This window comes from Leptonychotes weddellii, chromosome 9 (genome assembly GCF_054177405.1).
Source record: "Leptonychotes weddellii isolate Sample4059 chromosome 9, ASM5417740v2, whole genome shotgun sequence".
Classification (NCBI taxonomy): domain Eukaryota; kingdom Metazoa; phylum Chordata; class Mammalia; order Carnivora; family Phocidae; genus Leptonychotes; species Leptonychotes weddellii.
Window position 1 is genome coordinate 21910634 of NC_138377.1, and position 17452 is coordinate 21928085.

The window sequence follows — 17452 nt, forward strand, 5'->3', positions numbered from 1 at the left end:
TGACTGACTTATCTCCTGGTTGATGGGTCATATTTTCCTGTTTCTTTGAATGCCTGGAGTTTTTTATTGTATGCCAGACGTTGTAAATTTTACATTATCAGGGGCTGCGCTTTGTTGTATTCCTTTAGGTAGTGTCGTTGGACTTTGTTCTTGGAATCAGTTGGATCCTTTCCAGACTTGCTTTTAAGGTTTGTTAGGATAGACCCACAGCAACTTTTAGTCTAGGGCTAATTTCACTCCACGGCTAGTGTGATTCTGAGGTCTTCCCATTTTGGGAGATGAAAATACAAACTGTTGCCAACTCCATATGAGCACCAGGAACTATTGACTCTGCTGCTTTCTGGTGGTTCTTTCCCCAGCCCCTGGTGGTTTCTTCTCATGCAGAGCGGATGGCACTCCTCCAAAGGCTGTAGGGGACCCTGCTGTAGACCCCCCAACTCCAATCTCTGGTGTCCTCCCCTGACCAGACTAGGTTCCTCTCCCTGGGCAGCAAACAGCCTGGGACCTGCCTCTAGCCAGTCAGGGAGCAATCCAGAGGCTCATGTTTTGTTTTCCTTCTCTCCAACAGCACAGTCCAGTGCTGCCTATGACCCGGTGTTTGAAAATCATTTTATATACATTTTGTTTTATGTGCTTTGTCCAGTTTTCTGTTGTGGACAGCAGAAAGGTAAATCTGGTCCTGGGTACTCTATCCTGGCCAGAAGTGGAAGTCTCTTTTTCTAAATGTGGAGTAAGCATGTATTGGTATTTCTGGGGAAAAACTGGGCACAGGATCATCAGTTATAGACATACTGAAATGTACCATACTTTAATGTCTGCTTTATTGTGAGACAGGGGTCATAACTGAAGTGGCGTTCTTCAGCGCTCACAGTAAGCCAATCGAAGTCAACCTGAAATTATTTGCACAAAGTATTAACTGTGGGTTATTTATAGCAGACTTATTGAGGGTAGCTTTTCATCAGTGAATGGTTGGATAAGTTGGTATTCTAAGGACATTTGTTAACCACCTGTATTTCTGATAAACTGATTACTTATCTTTTGAATTGTATGAAATTTGTATTTTTTAAAATGTGAATTTGTTGGCTTTCTAATATATGTGAGAAAATGACTGCAACCTTTTCTTGTTTATGAGTATTTGTGGTCGAGAAGACCCTGAAACAGTTCTTAGCCCTTTGCAAGCTGATGTTTTGAATTTAGGCTTACTCTTTAGAACAGAATGATTGTTTGGACGTCTGTTCATAGATTGACCTACCGTAATGTCAAAACCCAGTCTAAACATTTAGTTAGTTAGCAGTTTGAGAAATGTTTGTTTTAATCCATTTATATTTTAGGGAAGATGAACAAACTAGGATTAAAAATATGATACTATGGGGGCACCTGGGTGGCTCAGTCATTAAGCGTCTGCCTTCGGCTCAGGTCATGATCCCAGGGTCCTGGGATTGAGCCCCACATCGGGCTCCCTGCTCTGTGGGAAGCCTGCTTCTCCCTCTCCCACTCCCCACTGCTTGTGATCCTTCTCTCGCTGTGTCTCTCTCTGTCAAATAAATAAATAAAATTTTTAAAAATATATATATGTTATTATGGATACACTACTGTTGTCTGATAGAAGTTTCAGGGAGATGGTGACATAAAATCAAACTCTTAAGAGGAAAATTTGGGGCTCTAATGGCTCTACATCTGGTCATATGTGTAAAAGTATTTGCAGCTTGGTTCATTGGGATGAATATTGAGGTTGAGAGACCTAGATTCTAGTCTCAGCTGTGCCTTATTACCTTGTGACTGCAGGCCAGTCACCACCTTTGTGAGAGTCACCTAATCGATAAAATGAAGAGAACAGTGAACATTCTACCTACTGTGAAGGGATGGTAGAGTGTTAAATGAGGTGTATTGATGAAAATGTTTAAGGATGCTAATGTGCCATGACAATACTAATCATTAAACTTCATTTTGTATGTTATTACAAAAGCTGCTAGGAACACCTGTGGCAGACCACAAAGCAAGATTTGTTTATATTTATATTTCATACAGTTTGTTACGTGAAAACATTTTATGTTAGAAATGAAGAACCAAACATAGGACTGATTGACAAAATGGAGATACATTGCTGTCTTTTTTCCACTCCTTTTTTCTTAGTGTTATTTGTGTTTTCCTCCTCATGATTTTCCAGGCACAGAGTGTATCCAGCAGTTAGCTGAAAACACGAAGTATTTCAGGAGACGTCTGAAAGAGATGGGCTTCATCATCTATGGGAATGAAGACTCTCCAGTGGTGCCTTTGATGCTCTACATGCCGGCCAAAATTGGGTATGTTCTTTTTTTTTTTTTTTTTTTTTGACAGAGACACAGCGAGAGAGGGAACACAAGCAGGGAGAGTGGGAGAGGGAGAAGCAGGCTTCCCGACGAGCAGGGAGCCCCGATGCAGGGCTTGATCCCAGGACCCTGGGATCATGACCTGAGCCGAAGGCAGACGCTTAACAACTGAGCCACTCAGGTGCCCCAAAATTGGGTATGTTCTGTTGCAGGCTACAGACTGGTCTCATTAGACTCAAGGCTTCCGTGATATTACACTCAGGCTTGTGTATTTTGTTAGGAAAAATTGTCTTGGCCTCATTATGTTAACCTTCTAGATTTGCTAGAAATTCCATAGATTAAATAGTGGATTCCAATTTATAAAATAAGTTAACTTGTTAGTCTTTTATTAAACAAATACTGAGTTTAATGCACTCTTCTAGGAGATTAGGATAGATCAGTGGACAGAACACAAAAATAAAAATCCCTGCCATTGTGGAGCTTATGTTCTAACAGGGCAGGAGTCAGACAAATGTAATAAATACGTTATGTAATTTGTTAGAAGACAGGGGCGCCTGGGTGGCTCAGTTGGTTAAGCAACTGCCTTCGGCTCAGGTCATGATCCTGGAGTCCCAGGATCGAGTCCCGCATCGGGCTCCCTGCTCAGCGGGGCGTTGCTTCTCCCTCTGACCCTCCCCCCTCTCATGCTCTCTCTCTCTCTCTCAAATAAATAAATCTTTAAAAAAAAAAGACAACGATACATGTTACGGGGAAAAGTAGACCAGGATATGGGAGATTGAGAGGGCAGGCAGATGACAGTATCGAACTGGGTGGTCAGCGGGGAGCCTGGGGGGAAGGGAAGGTGACATCTGAGCTGGAAAGAGCAGAGCTAGCCACTTGGAGAAAGAAGTTCTTTGCAAAGATCATAACACAGGAACATGCTTAGCTGATTGAGGAATAGCAAGAAGGTGCGTGGAGCTAAAACGCGGTGCGCAAGGGGGGAGTGGGGGCCAAGAGGTCAGGGCGTATAGTTAGTTGCATGACTACCCAAGGTGCAGATTACACCAATTTCTTTGGTTTATGCAACTCGTGCATAATGGAAAACCTTGCCCTGGAATAGCTTCCAGTGTATTTGAGAAGTCCAGATGTATAACGAAAGCAGAAGACATTTGAAAAGTAATGTGAAGTGAGCTAATACAATTATTTGCAAAATAAGTATATGTAAAACTGCATCAGAAATGTAAAATAGAAAGGAGTTATCTGCTTAGTGTGGACTCAGTAAAAAAAAAAAGAAAGAAAAAGAAAAATCCACATATCTTTTCAAATTTGTGAGTTTTGACTGGATCTTAAATACAAAATTGGATAAGGATCGTTTCTCAGGTTTAATTGAACTCATTAAAGGAGCAAATATTTTTATTCATCTTTGAATCCCCAGTGCCCACCAGAGTCCCTGGCACTCAGAGGGCACTCAGTAAATTTTCATTAACATGGATCTATAGGGGGGAAGATTAAAAGCAGGGAACCTAGAAGTAGGGTGATTCCAAAGGTAATAAGAGATGGGGCGCCTGGGTGGCTCAGTCGTTGGGCTTCTGCCTTCGGCTCGGGTCGTGGTCCCGGGGTCCTGGAATCGAGCCCCTCATCGGGCTCCCTGCTCTGCAGGAGGCCTGCTTCTCCCTCTCCCACCCCCTCTGCTTGTGTTCCCTCTCTCACTGTGTCTCTCTGTCAAATAAATAAAATCTTTAAAAAAAAAAAAAAAAACAAAGGTAATAAGAGGTCAGTTGGGAAAAGGTGGCCACTGAAGGAAAAAGAGTTCAGTTTTCAACAGGAAGTCATATGCATATTTGGCCTTCAGAGGGAATGGAGAGAATGAACCAAAGCAGAGCTGTAGGGTTTTCTCACTCTTCTTTAAATGGAATTATCATAAATAAAGAGTTGTCTGGTCTGGAGGACTTAGTCTAGAACTGTTTCTTTAGAAAGAACTGGGTCTAACCTATTCTACACAGGGGAAACTGTGCATTATCATTAAGATTTAGAGAGGGTGAGGCGGACAGGAATAAAGAACTAGACCATTTGGGAGGGTGCGCTGAAGATGCAGAATGCTCGGGGTCAGAGGAAGTACTAGAAGGGGTGGGGAAAGGCTGGTTACGCAGGTAATTAGAATGGGCGTATTTCTTATTCTCAAACAGATGCTTTAAAATGCTAAGGGAAAGGATGCCTGGCTGGTGTAGTTAGGAAGAGCATGCCACTCTTGATCTCAGGGTTGAGTTCAAGCTCCACGTTGGGTGTAGAGATTACTTAAATAAATAAACTTAAAAAAAACAAAAACAAAAACAGCCTAAGGGAATAGTCAAGAAACAACATAATTAGCAAATAAAATGTACATGGAAGTTAATGAGTTATTTAGACAAGATACGTATATGGAGTAAAGTCCCGTGCCACCAGTTTGGCTTGGGGTAGGGAGTTAAACAAGGTATGTGTAGTCTGGGCAGTCAGCTGAAGCCTGGGGACAAGTTTCCCTCACAAAACGAAAGGAAACCCTAAATTCCAAAGACAGCTTAACACCCAAGTCGATCAAAGCAATACCTGGTCTTTGGGACACCTGGCTGGCTCAGTCAGAGGAGTGTGTGACTCTTGATCTCGGGGTGGTGAGTTCGAGTTCCGCGTTGGGTGTAGAGATCACTGAAATAAATAAATAAACAGGGGCGCCTGGGTGGCTCAGTCGTTGGGCGTCTGCCTTTGGCTCGGGTCGTGGGCCCGGGGTCCTGGGATCCCCGCATCGGGCTTCCTGCTCTGCGGGAAGCCTACTTCTCCCTCTCCCGCTCCCCCTGCTTGTGTACCCTCTCTCGCTGTGTCTCTCTCTCTGTCAAATAAATAAATAAAATCTTTAATTAATAAATAAATAAATAAATAAATAAACTTAGGGGAGAAAAAAGAAGTGCCTGGTCTAGAGGGCTAATGCTAGTCAGTCATTCTGTCATCAGAAAGATGTCCATGTTGGGGCGCCTGGGTGGCTCAGTCGTTAAGCGTCTGCCTTCGGCTCGGGTCATGATCCCGGGGTCCTGGGATCGAGCCCCGCGTCGGGCTCCCTGCTCCGCGGGGAGCCTGCTTCTCCCTCTCTCACTTCCCCTGCTTGTGTTCCCTCTCTCGCTGTGTCTCTCTCTGTCAAATAAATAAATAAAATTTAAAAAAAAAAAAAAAAAGAAAGATGTCCATGTTATAGCAGATCCTCTGCATCCTTAATCTTTTTGTTTTTTGTTTTTAAAGGTTTTATTTATTTATTTGTCAGAGAGAGCACAAGCAGGGGGAGCTGCAGGGGGAGGGGCAGGCAGAGGGAGAAGCAGGCACCCTGCTGAGCAAGGAGCCCAACTTGGGACTCAATCCCAGGACCCCGGGACCATGACTCGAGCCAAAGGCAGATGCTTAACCAACTGAGCCACCCAGGCATCCCATCTGCATCCTTAATCTTAAGAATTGTTTAAACTGGGGTGCCTGGGTGGCTCAGTCGGTTAAGCGTCTGCCTTCGGCTCAGGCCCTGATCCCAGAGTCCTGGGATTGAGCCCTGCATCCGACTCCCCACTCAGCGGGAAGCCTGCTTCCCTTCCCCTCTCCCTCTGCCTGTGGCTCCCCCTGCTTGTGCACTCTCTGTCAAATAAATAAAATCTTAAAAAAAAAAAATTGTTTGAGCTGCCAAACCTAACATTTCAGGGAATAAGATTTTATTTATTTATTTATTTATTTATTTATTTATTTATTTATTTATTTATTTATTTTAAAGATCTTATTTCTTTACTTGACAGAGAGAGACACAGCGAGAGAGGGAACACAAGCAGGAGGAGTGGGAGAGGGAGAAGCAGGCTTCCTGCTGAGCAGGGAGCCTGATGCGCGGCTCAATCCCAGGACCCTGGGATCATGACCTGAGCCAAAGGCAGATGCTCAACGACTGAGCCACCCAGGCACCCCTTAAGGACAAGCTTTTAAACTTGAGTTCATTTTGAAGCCTCTGAACCATTCTTACGTGTCAGGAACACTTTAAGGCTGTAACTGCAAATTAGTTTAGAGAAGCCCTATTAAAATTTGGTCTCTGACAACTATATTCTTCACCTTTGTGAAGGAAACCATTTGGGAGAAGACCACTTTAGGATTGAATTGAAGTCTGGCAATTTTTTTTAAGATTTATTTATCCATTTGAGAGAGAGAGTGTGTGTGAGCATGTGTGTGCGAGCCAGCAGTGGGGAGGAGCAGAGAGAGGGGGAGACAAACAGACTCCCCGCTGAGCATGAAGCCCGATGCAGTGCTGCAATGTGGGGCTCAATCCCAGGACCCCGAGGTCATGACCTGAGCCGAAATCAAGAGTCAGCTGCCTAACCGACTGAGCCACCCGGATGCCCCTAAGTCTGGCAATTTTAACTTAAAAAGAAGAGGAAATTCCTAATAGAAGTTGCCAACGTCTGTATCATCTAAGAGTTTAAATCATTCAGGACCTTTGTTCTGTGGTTTATTACTCTTCCTGGTGTCTTTACCCTGTTTTCTCCTCGCAGCGCCTTTGGACGGGAGATGCTGAAGCGGAATATTGGTGTAGTTGTGGTGGGATTTCCTGCTACTCCAATTATTGAGTCCAGAGCCCGGTTTTGCCTGTCAGCAGCTCATACCAAAGAAATACTTGATACTGTAAGTAGACACTCTCACCTTGATATAAATATACCTATACTAAGGAGGCCTGGATATCAGATGAAATTGATCATCTGTTGATCCTGATGTTCTTTGAGCACCTGAGGTATTAACTGGTAAAATAGAGGAGGGAGTATGCGATGCTGCTTAAAACATTGCTGTTTACAAAAAAAAAAAAAATTCAAAACTGTTTAGCATTGCCCACTAGACCCTGTGCAGTCAGGGCTCTGGGGAATTTATGGCTTTATCTTGTTCCACGCTCTCCCTTATGGCCTCTACAACTGTCTAACTCTCTTTGTACTCTAGCTGTTTCTACTGCAAGCCTTCTTGTATGTTGTTTTGTGTCTCTAGAATTTTCTCTCTTGAGCCCTCTCTCTCCTTTGCCTGGCTGACTTCTACTGACTCTTCACATCTCCACTTAAAGGAAACTTGCTCAAGGGTATTCCCCAGTCCTCTTGCTTGCCATTTCCTTGGAATCTTAAGATACCCCCTTAGTAAATCCTTCCCACCTGGAATTATTTAATGGCAATCTTCTCCACTGGATAAATCTTGAGGGCAGAGACTAAGTCTCTTTTGCTCGTTCTATATCTCCAGGACCTACCACAGTGCCAGGCATGTAGTAAGGGCTCATAATTACTGAATTTAATTATGGTTTCTTTATTTATTCTTGTGATATTCTCTTAACATGCTGTTATTTCACATCCAAGACTTCAGACTTTAAATAAGTATTGCTTTCTGGGAGTTTATAGAACTCTAGAATGTGATATTTGCATAAAATTATGGTTGACCTTGAACAACACGGGGGGTAGGGGTAGGAGAGCTAACACGCCCCCCCATCCCAAAGTAAAAAAATCTACATGTAACTTTTGCCTCCCCCAAAACTTAAGTACTAGTCAACTGGAAGCCTTACTGATAACAAACAGGCATTTAATACATATTTTGTAAGTTATATGTGTTATATACTATAGTGTTACAATAAAGTAAGCTAGAAGAAAGAAAATGTTATTAAGAAGATCATAAGGAAAAGACATTTATAGTACTGTATTTATCGGAAAAATCCACATGTAAGTGGACCCACACACAGTTCAAACCCTCGTTGTTCATGGGTCAGCTGCATTTGCTAGAAGTACCCATTAATTCATTGGAGAGCTACTAATCTTAAAGAATATTATGAATAACATGTTTTTAAGAGTTCATTGGAGCAATTTATTTGACATTTTTATTTCTGAGCAGCTGAAGACTGATTTTTCTTCCTTATTTCTATATAACAAAACTTCCACAAGTATGAGTATATATATATATTTTTTTTTTTAAGATTTTATTTATTTGACAGAGAGAGACACAGTGAGAGAGGGAACACAAGCAGGGGGAATGGGAGAGGGAGAAGCAGGCTTCCCGCGGAGCAGGGAGCCCGATGCGGGGCTCGATCCCAGGACCCTGGGACCATGACCTGAGCCAAAGGCAGACGCTTAACGACTGAGCCACCCAGGCGCCCCAGTATGAGTATATTCTTAATCACATTCTGACACTGGAAAATTGGATTCAGTTTATTACTGGTACTGTATCTTTATTTTGATTGTGCCTTTCAGATTTTTTTCAATAGATTTTCCCATTTCTCAAAAATCTTACTAGCAATTTCTGCACTGATTATTTTTTTAACCCACTGATACCAGCTTTTCTTCCATTCTCTTCTATTTAGGTGTTTAAAAGTTTGACTTGCCTTTAAAAAAAGTTTATATGGAACTGTTCAGGGACCCCAGGTAGCCAAAACAGTACGGAGAGAGAAAATCTAAGTCGGAGGAGTCAAACTTCCCAGATGTGAAACTTACTACAAGCTACAGTAATTAAGGCAGTGGTGGACTAGCATAAGGATAGACATGTAGACTAATGGTAGAAGAGAATTGAGAGTCCATAAATACACTCAAGCATCTATGGCCAGTTGATTTTCTACAAGAGAGCCCAGACTAGTTAATAGGGAAAGAATAGTCTCTTCAACAAATGGTACTGGACAACTGGATAACCACATGCAAAAGAATGAAGTTGGAGCCCTACAACATGGATGAACCCGAAAACATCATGCTACGTAAAAGAAGCCAGGCACAAAAGACCACATTATGAAATGCCCAGAATAGGCAAATCCATAGGGTCAGAAAATAGACTGATGGTTGTCAGGGCCTGGGGAAGGCAGGGGTGAGGATGTGAGTATGGGGTTTCTTTTTTAAGGTGATAATACTTTAGATACTGATGAAAATTGTACAGCTCTGTGAATATACTAAGAAGCACTGAATTGTACACTTTAATAAGGTGACTTTTATGGCATGTGAATTGTATCACAATAAAACTGTTATTTTTAAAAATGAGAAAGGCAAGGTTATCGATCAGCTCCAGGGCACAGCTGTCCTAGAATATTCTCTCATTCAAGGACCAAACTCAACTCTGTGATTTACATGTTTTTCCCCCTTAGAACCCATCTCACCTTGTAATCCAGTGGTTGAGTGTAGATTATCTGCTAACAGATGAGGATACTTGTAACGGTCCCTTATTCCTACTCAAACCAGGTGACCCACATAATGGCAAACTGGCAGTTTCTAGTTACAGTTTTATGTAAATAAAACCTATTTATCTGAAATATTTGGTATGGGATCAGAGGAAATTATGGAATCTAGATCCCTTTGGGCTACTGTGGGTTTTTCTGTCTATTCATTTTCTTTTTTTACATCGATGAAAAAAATATTCTAAAGTCAGAGTTCATAAATGTCTTTTACTTTGTGATCTTAGTCGTGTGTTGTTTTAAATTAATAAATCCTATATCAGAGGTCAGGGGGGATAAATGGTTAATGGGTTCTCCCAGCTGAAATTCAATCTTAAATTGTTTCCATATGGAGCTTTCAGTTAAACCTTTCTTAAAGATAACCACTGTTCTTTTTTTTTTCTTTTTAAGATTTTTTTTTTTTTTTTAATTTATTAGAGAGCATAAGCAGGGGGAACACGAGAGGGAGAAGCAGACCCCCACTGAGCAGGGAGCCTGATGTGAGGCTCGATCACAGGACCCTGGAATCATGACCTGAGCCAAAGGCAGACACTTAACTGACTGAGCCACCCAGGCGCCCCAAGATAGCACTGTTCTGAAAGCATACTGAGGTCCAGCTCTTAATTTGCTTTCTATATTTTCCACATTTGGAATGAAGAATTTTTTTCTTATGCTAGAATAAATAAGGAATATTTATTGGTGGGGTTTTTTTCTCTCTACAAATGCTGATTTTTTTTTTTTAAGGTTTTATTTGAGAGAGAGAGAGAGAATGAGTGATGGGAGAGAGAGAAGCAGACTCCCTGCCAAGCAGGAAGCCCAATGTGGGGCTCTATCCCAGGACCCAGAGATCAAGACCTAAGCCGAAGGCAGACACTTAACCGACTGAGCCACCCAGGCGCCCCTATGAATGCTGATTTTTAAGTTAAATTTAGGGGCGCCTGGGTGGCTCACTCGGTTAAGTGTCTGACTCTTGATTTCCGCTCAGGTCATGAGATTGAGCCCCTCTTTGGGCTCCGTGCTCAGCGGGGAGTCTGTTTGAGGATTCTCTTTCTCCCTCTGTCCCTCCCCCCACTCATTCATTCTCTCTCTCAAATAAATAAATAAAATCTTTTTAAAAGATAAAAGTTAAAATTTAAGAACAGGTAAATGTGTCTTTTACTAATATTCAACTGACTGACTCCTGTTATGAAGTAGAAGGTATAAATTTTCATATGAAATTATGAATGTAAGAGTGGACAGATGTATATGATGTGATGGGAATTTGGACAGTCACATTCCGGCATCTACTGCTCACCTCACCATTTCCTAGTCTAATGAGATGGTGTCATGGAGAGAGCCCTATCTCCAAAGCTAAGGCCCTTCCCCCTAGATTTGTCACTGGATCCACTGGGTAATATCCACAGGTGCTGGGGAGTGAATAATAGGGCTGGAGAGCTGCCATGGAAACTGCATTGTGAGGCCTGCGTGAGGTGCTTTTATTAAAAAGCCTTAGAACCTAAGATTACAATATTTTTACAGTCGTCTTTGGATTTCTCTGAGAAGTATCTGGGGCTTCGAGTGTCCATGTCCTTCTATTAGATTTTTCCTGAGAAATCGTGAACACGTATCCCCTTCTTGTATTGGGATTTTCTGTTCTGACACTCTGCCGCTGTTTGGAAAGGTTAACTCAGTGAGCTGATGGGTGTAACAATCAGGAAGAAACTTTTCATTTCATAATTTTTCTTAGTGCTTGAATTTTTTTTGAAAAACAAAAGAAGTTTTATAAGAAAAGTTACACTGAGATAACTAGTTTTTGATGAGAAGATAAGATGATCTCTCAAGATTAGGATTTTAGAGTTCAAACTCATGTCTGAGTTTAAGTTCCGGCTCTGTCCATTCTTGCTACCTCACCCCCACCCTGTCCATGACCTACCCAGAGTCTCCTAACAGCTTCTCCTCTTTCTTACTAAGTCTGATCCTCAGTGCACTTTGGGGACTCTCTTCATCTTGTATCTAGGAAGCATCTCAACGCAGACTTCCCATCGGTTTTCTTGTAGTTGAATAGAAACAGCAAGGACTGAAGTATGAAAGGACGAATGACAGTGGTAGCCAGCCTGGCAGTTCAGGGCGCATATTCCTTTTTCTCCTAAGCATAGCATACTTTGATGAGCTCTACCCTTTATCCTACATAACTGCTCTTCACAACCTATTATTCATGACCAGCCTGACGTTCTTGCTCAAAAAGTGGCTCTTTCCATAGCTGTCCTGTAGTCTGATCAGAGTTAATGCACTAGACGCACATGGTCACACGAGAGGATAATCGTGCCATGGATGTTTTTAGAACCATAAAGCACCAGGCATGCCTGCATCCTACTGGCTCCGACTAACCTCTACTCTTATATATTTTTAGGCTTTAAAGGAGATAGATGAAGTTGGGGACCTGTTGCAACTCAAGTATTCCCGTCATCGGTTGGTGCCTCTACTGGACAGGCCCTTTGACGAGACTACCTATGAAGAAACAGAAGACTGAGCCTTTTTGGTGCTCCCTTGGAGGAACTCTCCCTCCCCCAGGACAGCGTGTGGCCTTTCTGAGCCAGTTCCAGGAACCATACTTCTGTGGCCATCTCACGCGAGAGACGTTTCCTCAACTACTGACGGTGGCCACCTCGTTCTAAATGGCATTTTGTAAATAGTACAAAAACTGCTTCACATTCTTCCTTTGCTACATTTCACCTTTAAGAAAAGAGGTGACCTCACTCTACTTTTTTGTCCATTAAAAATATTTTATTTTATAACTCTTCTTCTTATGAAATCCCGCTGACCCTAGCCTGGCCCTGGCTAACCACACAGGCCATTACCCTCTCCCCGCCGCCTACAGACTTGGCCCATCCAAAGCTCCTGCTCGCCCCGGCACTGCAGCCTCGAGACTCACCCAGCCCTCCTCCCCAGGGAGCAAGTGCCTTCCACTTACTCCCAGTCCAGGTCTCAGAGGCCGCCAACCTTGGAAACCTTACTGAACCAGTCAAGTGTTCAACCTAAGTGTTCTCCCTTTTGTCTGAAGTTCAGCTGTTTAAGGAAAACCGTAAACACTAACATGGCTAAAAACTGCCCCTCGTCGTGCAGCTCGCCCTGGCCAGAAGCCTCCCAAGGTTTGGTCTTGTTCTGGTCACCAGGTGATTTCTTCTTTCACCATCAGATATTGATGATGGTCACTGTCTGAGGGGTATGTCCAATTTCTGGGTCCTTCCTAAGCTCTAAACTAACACTCCCACCTGCTATTTAAAATGCTTACATTGTTGAGAAAGCCTCCCCCCCGCCCCCGCCCCGGTCAGCCCTGTGTGGTGAGGCCGCCTGCCGCCTCCCTGTGTGTCCTGTGTGCACAGTGGCCCGGGGGCCGGGGCCGCGGGCACAGAGCTGGCAGAACGTCCGTGCTTGGTTCCTACTGCTTTCTGCCTTTCAGAACTGTCAGCGCCTCTGCCTGGGTCTGGGTCCAGATTAGGATTTAAACTGATAAAAGAAAATGTTGGTAAATCCTCTGCTCAGAAATCATTTGTCATGTTCCTGTTTAAGGATTAAAGTTAACTTACCCTTTTTAGAAGCTGACCCATTTAAACATTACTCTTCTGAGTGCTAGTTCTCCTTTACTCTTAATGTCCTAAGACAATTCTAATCTGGCATCTGGGGTTTAGGGTCTCTTTTTTCTTTTATTTCCTCACCCTGCCACCCCCACCCCCTGAGAAGTTCTGAACACATATCTTCACTAAACTGGGATCCTCTATTTTGACTCTTTTCATACTAGGTAAGGGGACTAGTTTCAGAGAGCTTTAAACTGCTTGACCAAAGAACAAATCTGAAAACCACCATGTTAAAGCTCTTCCTTTTTTCTGTTGACCAAAGCTTAAGTGAAGAGAACTTTTGACTTTATTATGCCCAAGACCAGCTTGTCTTTTAGTAGCCATCGAGTAATATGGGGGAAGGATCAGGAACAGAATGGGAAAACACTGTGTGAAAGTAGCTTTGCACGTCTCTATTTTTGAAATCACCCCTTGTATTGGTAGAAATTCTCCTGGGCTCCTTGTCATCAGCCGCGGTGCTTGTGCAGACACAGTGGTGGAGGATGGGAGCAACAGGATTGTCGGTGAAGTTTTGTTTTCATGTCTTAAGTTCTCTTTGGTCACTCTCAGCATCTGAGAGCCTTCAGCCTTGGAAATACTCCAAGGTTTTGTTTTACTTTTTTAAAGAATAGAAAAGGGTGAATGAAAGAACCAAGTAGAAATGCAGGGACTGTATTTAGCATGGACAAACTGAGGTAAAAAAAGACATTGTGGTAACTAAGTCACTAGTCCTGTAGAATAAAATACATTGCTAACCTTTACATCTTGTTCCTCACCATAGAACCCCACTAGAACACCAGATAGCTTTTGCACTGCAGTCAGTTATCAAATGGTATAGGGTTTGCAAAAGTCCCAAACTTCAAGCAATGAACTTACCTTGCTACTCTTTTTACTTTGGTTTGCATGAAGTCACTGCAATTTAAAATGTCAGTATGGGCATTTAAATACATTATATATATATATATGTAATATATATCACTTTGCTAGTGCAAAGTTATGTCAGAATAAATGTAGTTAAGTTACAAGTTTATTTTGAAGAGACAAAACTGTGATCCACCCAGAACCTCTGCTTTCTAGAAGACAAAATGTTTTACATGATAGTTGTCTCTTGGAGACCGTAATAGAAATCTAGAGTCCAGTCATATCACAGGTATCATTATTTAACCAAGCACTGGGGGAAATGCAGGCGTATACGAATATAGTCACTGGGAAGGAGTAGACTGAAGCATTGTTCCGTGCGTGGTTGAACAACAGCCTGACTCACGAATCTGATGGGATGCACATAGGCGTCAGCTAACAGTTACTACCAAAGCTGATAATCGGGAGTCAGTCAATAGAGATGTGACAAATCCTTACCACTTCCTCTGATCCCTCTTTCTATTTAGCATTGCCTTTATCCATTTCAGGCTTACAAGACCTTTTCCTGCTGATCACAATAGAAACCAGGAAATTTATAACTAGGAGACATCAGAATCACGAAGAATGGATCAAGAGGCAGTGGCAGACTCTCCTCCACCTTTATTTTAAAAGTTTCACCCTAAAATATGGCACACACTCTACAGTAAGTAAATAGTGAAAGTGTGTGTTCAGGGGTGGGGTCCTTGGAGCACTCTAACTTTTTGCTTTGCTCTGGAAAATTTCTTCCCGTTAAAAATCATCCTAGTCTCCCCAACCCCAAAGTCCTGCTTGCTTATTTGAAGAACTTAGCAGTTTAGTCCTGTAGTTACTATCTTCAATTTTCACGACAGGGTGAGGACTTTAGATGGTCAAAACACGCTTCTTCCTGAAGCAGTCCCGGAGGTGCACAGAACTACCCTAGGCGACGGCTGAGGGCTATACGCACACAATGACTCCTGGAACACTAATCAGAAAACAACGGCTGACAGCTGCGTTTGCTTAACGCCCTTCCAGAAGCCCAGGAGTGGAATATTGTGCCAATGATTTGTCTCTACAATCCCTCTGTCCTGCATTTGGCCTTTCTGTACCTTCCCATTCTTGAGTTTTAGAATGTCAACTCCAGAGAAAAACTCGATGGTGGTGCTGTGCTTAGAGGATCGCTGGGTCAGATACCCTGTCCTGGGACACAGCCTTACATTTCAGGAGGAGTCTGGGGACTTCTTTCTTCCCTACTTGAGGGAGGCTGTATCTAAGTTTGTTACGGCTAGTCCAGTCTGGCTGAATTCTGTAGTGTTTAATAGGCTTTGCTTCATTTCTGTTAGTGAAAACCAGGAGGAAGAATGGCTCACATGGAGAGACTTCCTGGCCTCTCAGGGAAGGGGAAAAAAGCAATGCTGCCAACCACTACCTCCCTGTTTCTCCCCCCAACCCTGCTCCCTTTCCAAACTGATGAGGCTCTCTGGCCCCTAGTCCTGGATTGGGAAGCAGCACAGGACTGCTAGTCATGCCATAGGCAGTGAAGAAAAAGAATTTGGGTAATTCTTATTTTGTAAGAATTTGTAGATACAACTGACGGGCTCCAGGTTCTCTTGTATAAAGAACTACTGTGACCTAATTCCCAGAGTGTCTTTCCTTTCCTGGTGTTCCAGGTAAGCCAAGATGGGCTTTCATCTCTTCTGGCTGCAACTCATGTGGTCAGCAAAGGGGGAAGAGTGTGGGGGCTTTTCCTTCAATGTCTGTCTTCATGAAAATCAGAACTATTGAGCCTTTCACACAGGTAAACTCAGCATAGCCCAAGGTGGTCGTCAAGGGGGAGTTATGAGAATCAAATGATTCTTCTTGGCTTTTGAGCAGCTACTTGCTTAAATGCAGCCCCAGAACCTAAAGATCTGCTGCTATCTGCTTAACATGGAAGCTCAGTGCCCAGCCAGCAGGCATCTTAATCCATTAAGCCAGTTAATCAAAATACCTTCCACATGGCAAAAAGCATATCTTCTTCTCTCCTCAGATTTATCCACAGGAAATGTAGTGTTTAGGCTCCTACCCAATGCCCATGTGCCCAGATAGCCTAATTAGAAGGCTGGCTTCCTGCCTTATACAGAAGAAATGCTAGGATGAGCCAATGATCCTTTTGCTTTTAATTGTATGGAAAATGTTGCCCCTTTTGTCATTTCCAGTGACTTCTGTTTTCCAAGCACCTTTTGCTATAGATTCTTTTTTAGACGGGGGATCCAAAGGACTTAGCTTGCGGACTTGCTGAAGTTGTTTATTATTCTAGTCTTCTTGTGAGTCTGGAGGTATACCCAGTCCGCCCTTGGGAGTGGCTTGATGGAGCCGTGGGCAAGGTCTTGTTTACCACATAGTACACACGATAGATGGCCTTGAACTGTGACTCTTTGTGGTATGATGAGTTCTAATAAACTGACCCTAAAGAATGCAGTGGTTATTAAACTGTGGTTATGTGTTTTTGATGAAGCAATACCCAAAGCTCTGTTCCTTTGGAGAAGTAGTGGGGAAGGTGAATGCAAGGTAAAGACGAGAGCACTACCCTGATGTGCTCAGTGTCCTTCCTTGTTGCCATCTCTGTGGGTAAGTGGATCCCTCCCTGCACCAGCAGCCTTGAGTCCATTCCGAGTCTGCTTTGCCCCCACAGTTTTCAGGTTTCTTGTGCAAAGCTCCGTGGGTCAGGGCAGGCCTTCTGTGGGGATGTGGGACGTATTCCTGACCGGGGTAGGTAGGTCGTGTTACCTCAGTGATGTTAAACCAATGGTTGGAATGATAAAAAGCATCCTTGATGGTCCTTTACAGGATACTGGTGAGATCACTGTGTCAGGTCAGCCAGCATGCCCACACGGTCTTGATGATCCCTCTCTGTATAAAGGTAGCAAACATTAAGAGAAGGGGGAAAGAGAGTAAGAATAGAGAAATCACTTATGGGGAGCCGAGATCTTATTTTGTTGGCCTTTATTTTTCCATTGACCAATTTGCCTGTAAACTGGACTTTGCAAGAGGTGCTGTGATAATCCCTCTCCATTGCTGTGATGCTTACATAATCTGAGAGAGAGGGGAAAATATAAATAAAAAATTTTAAATTCTAGTAATGTGTTAAAAATGTCATGCTTCTCTCTTTCTCTCTTACCCCCGTCTCCTGTTTTTGCCAGATGATTTTTTTTTTAACCTTGTTGGATGACTGTGAAGCTCTAAATGATGGGTTGGGTTAGGTGTATCCGTTTGAGAGTACATGTTAAGAACCGGAGGGGAACTACTTGAGATGACGTAAGAGTCATCCCATGCAAATACATTGTTTTGCCCAAATAAACTATTCAGAAAGCTGTCTCTGCCTTTATTCATTCAACCAATAAATACTGAGTGCTGTTTCCATGCTAGGCACTGCACTGAGTATGACCAATACCAGCAGCAAACAAATAGTAAACAAGTAAGCATAGGGACACATATATCATTTTACAAACTGGTAA

At 42.9% G+C, this 17452-nt stretch overlaps 1 protein-coding gene across 1 annotated transcript in view; it reads left to right on the forward strand.

Moving 5' to 3' along the window:
* Nucleotides 1-17310, forward strand: part of SPTLC2 (serine palmitoyltransferase long chain base subunit 2) — a 97409-nt gene extending 80099 nt beyond the window's left edge. The window contains exons 10-12 of the mRNA XM_081830138.1: nt 2168-2303; nt 6827-6956; nt 11876-17310. Coding sequence (XP_081686264.1) covers nt 2168-2303; nt 6827-6956; nt 11876-11995 — 386 coding nt within the window. The 3' untranslated portion in view covers nt 11996-17310. The remainder of the gene's footprint in view (nt 1-2167; nt 2304-6826; nt 6957-11875) is intronic.
* The last annotated feature ends 142 nt before the right edge of the window (nt 17311-17452 follow it).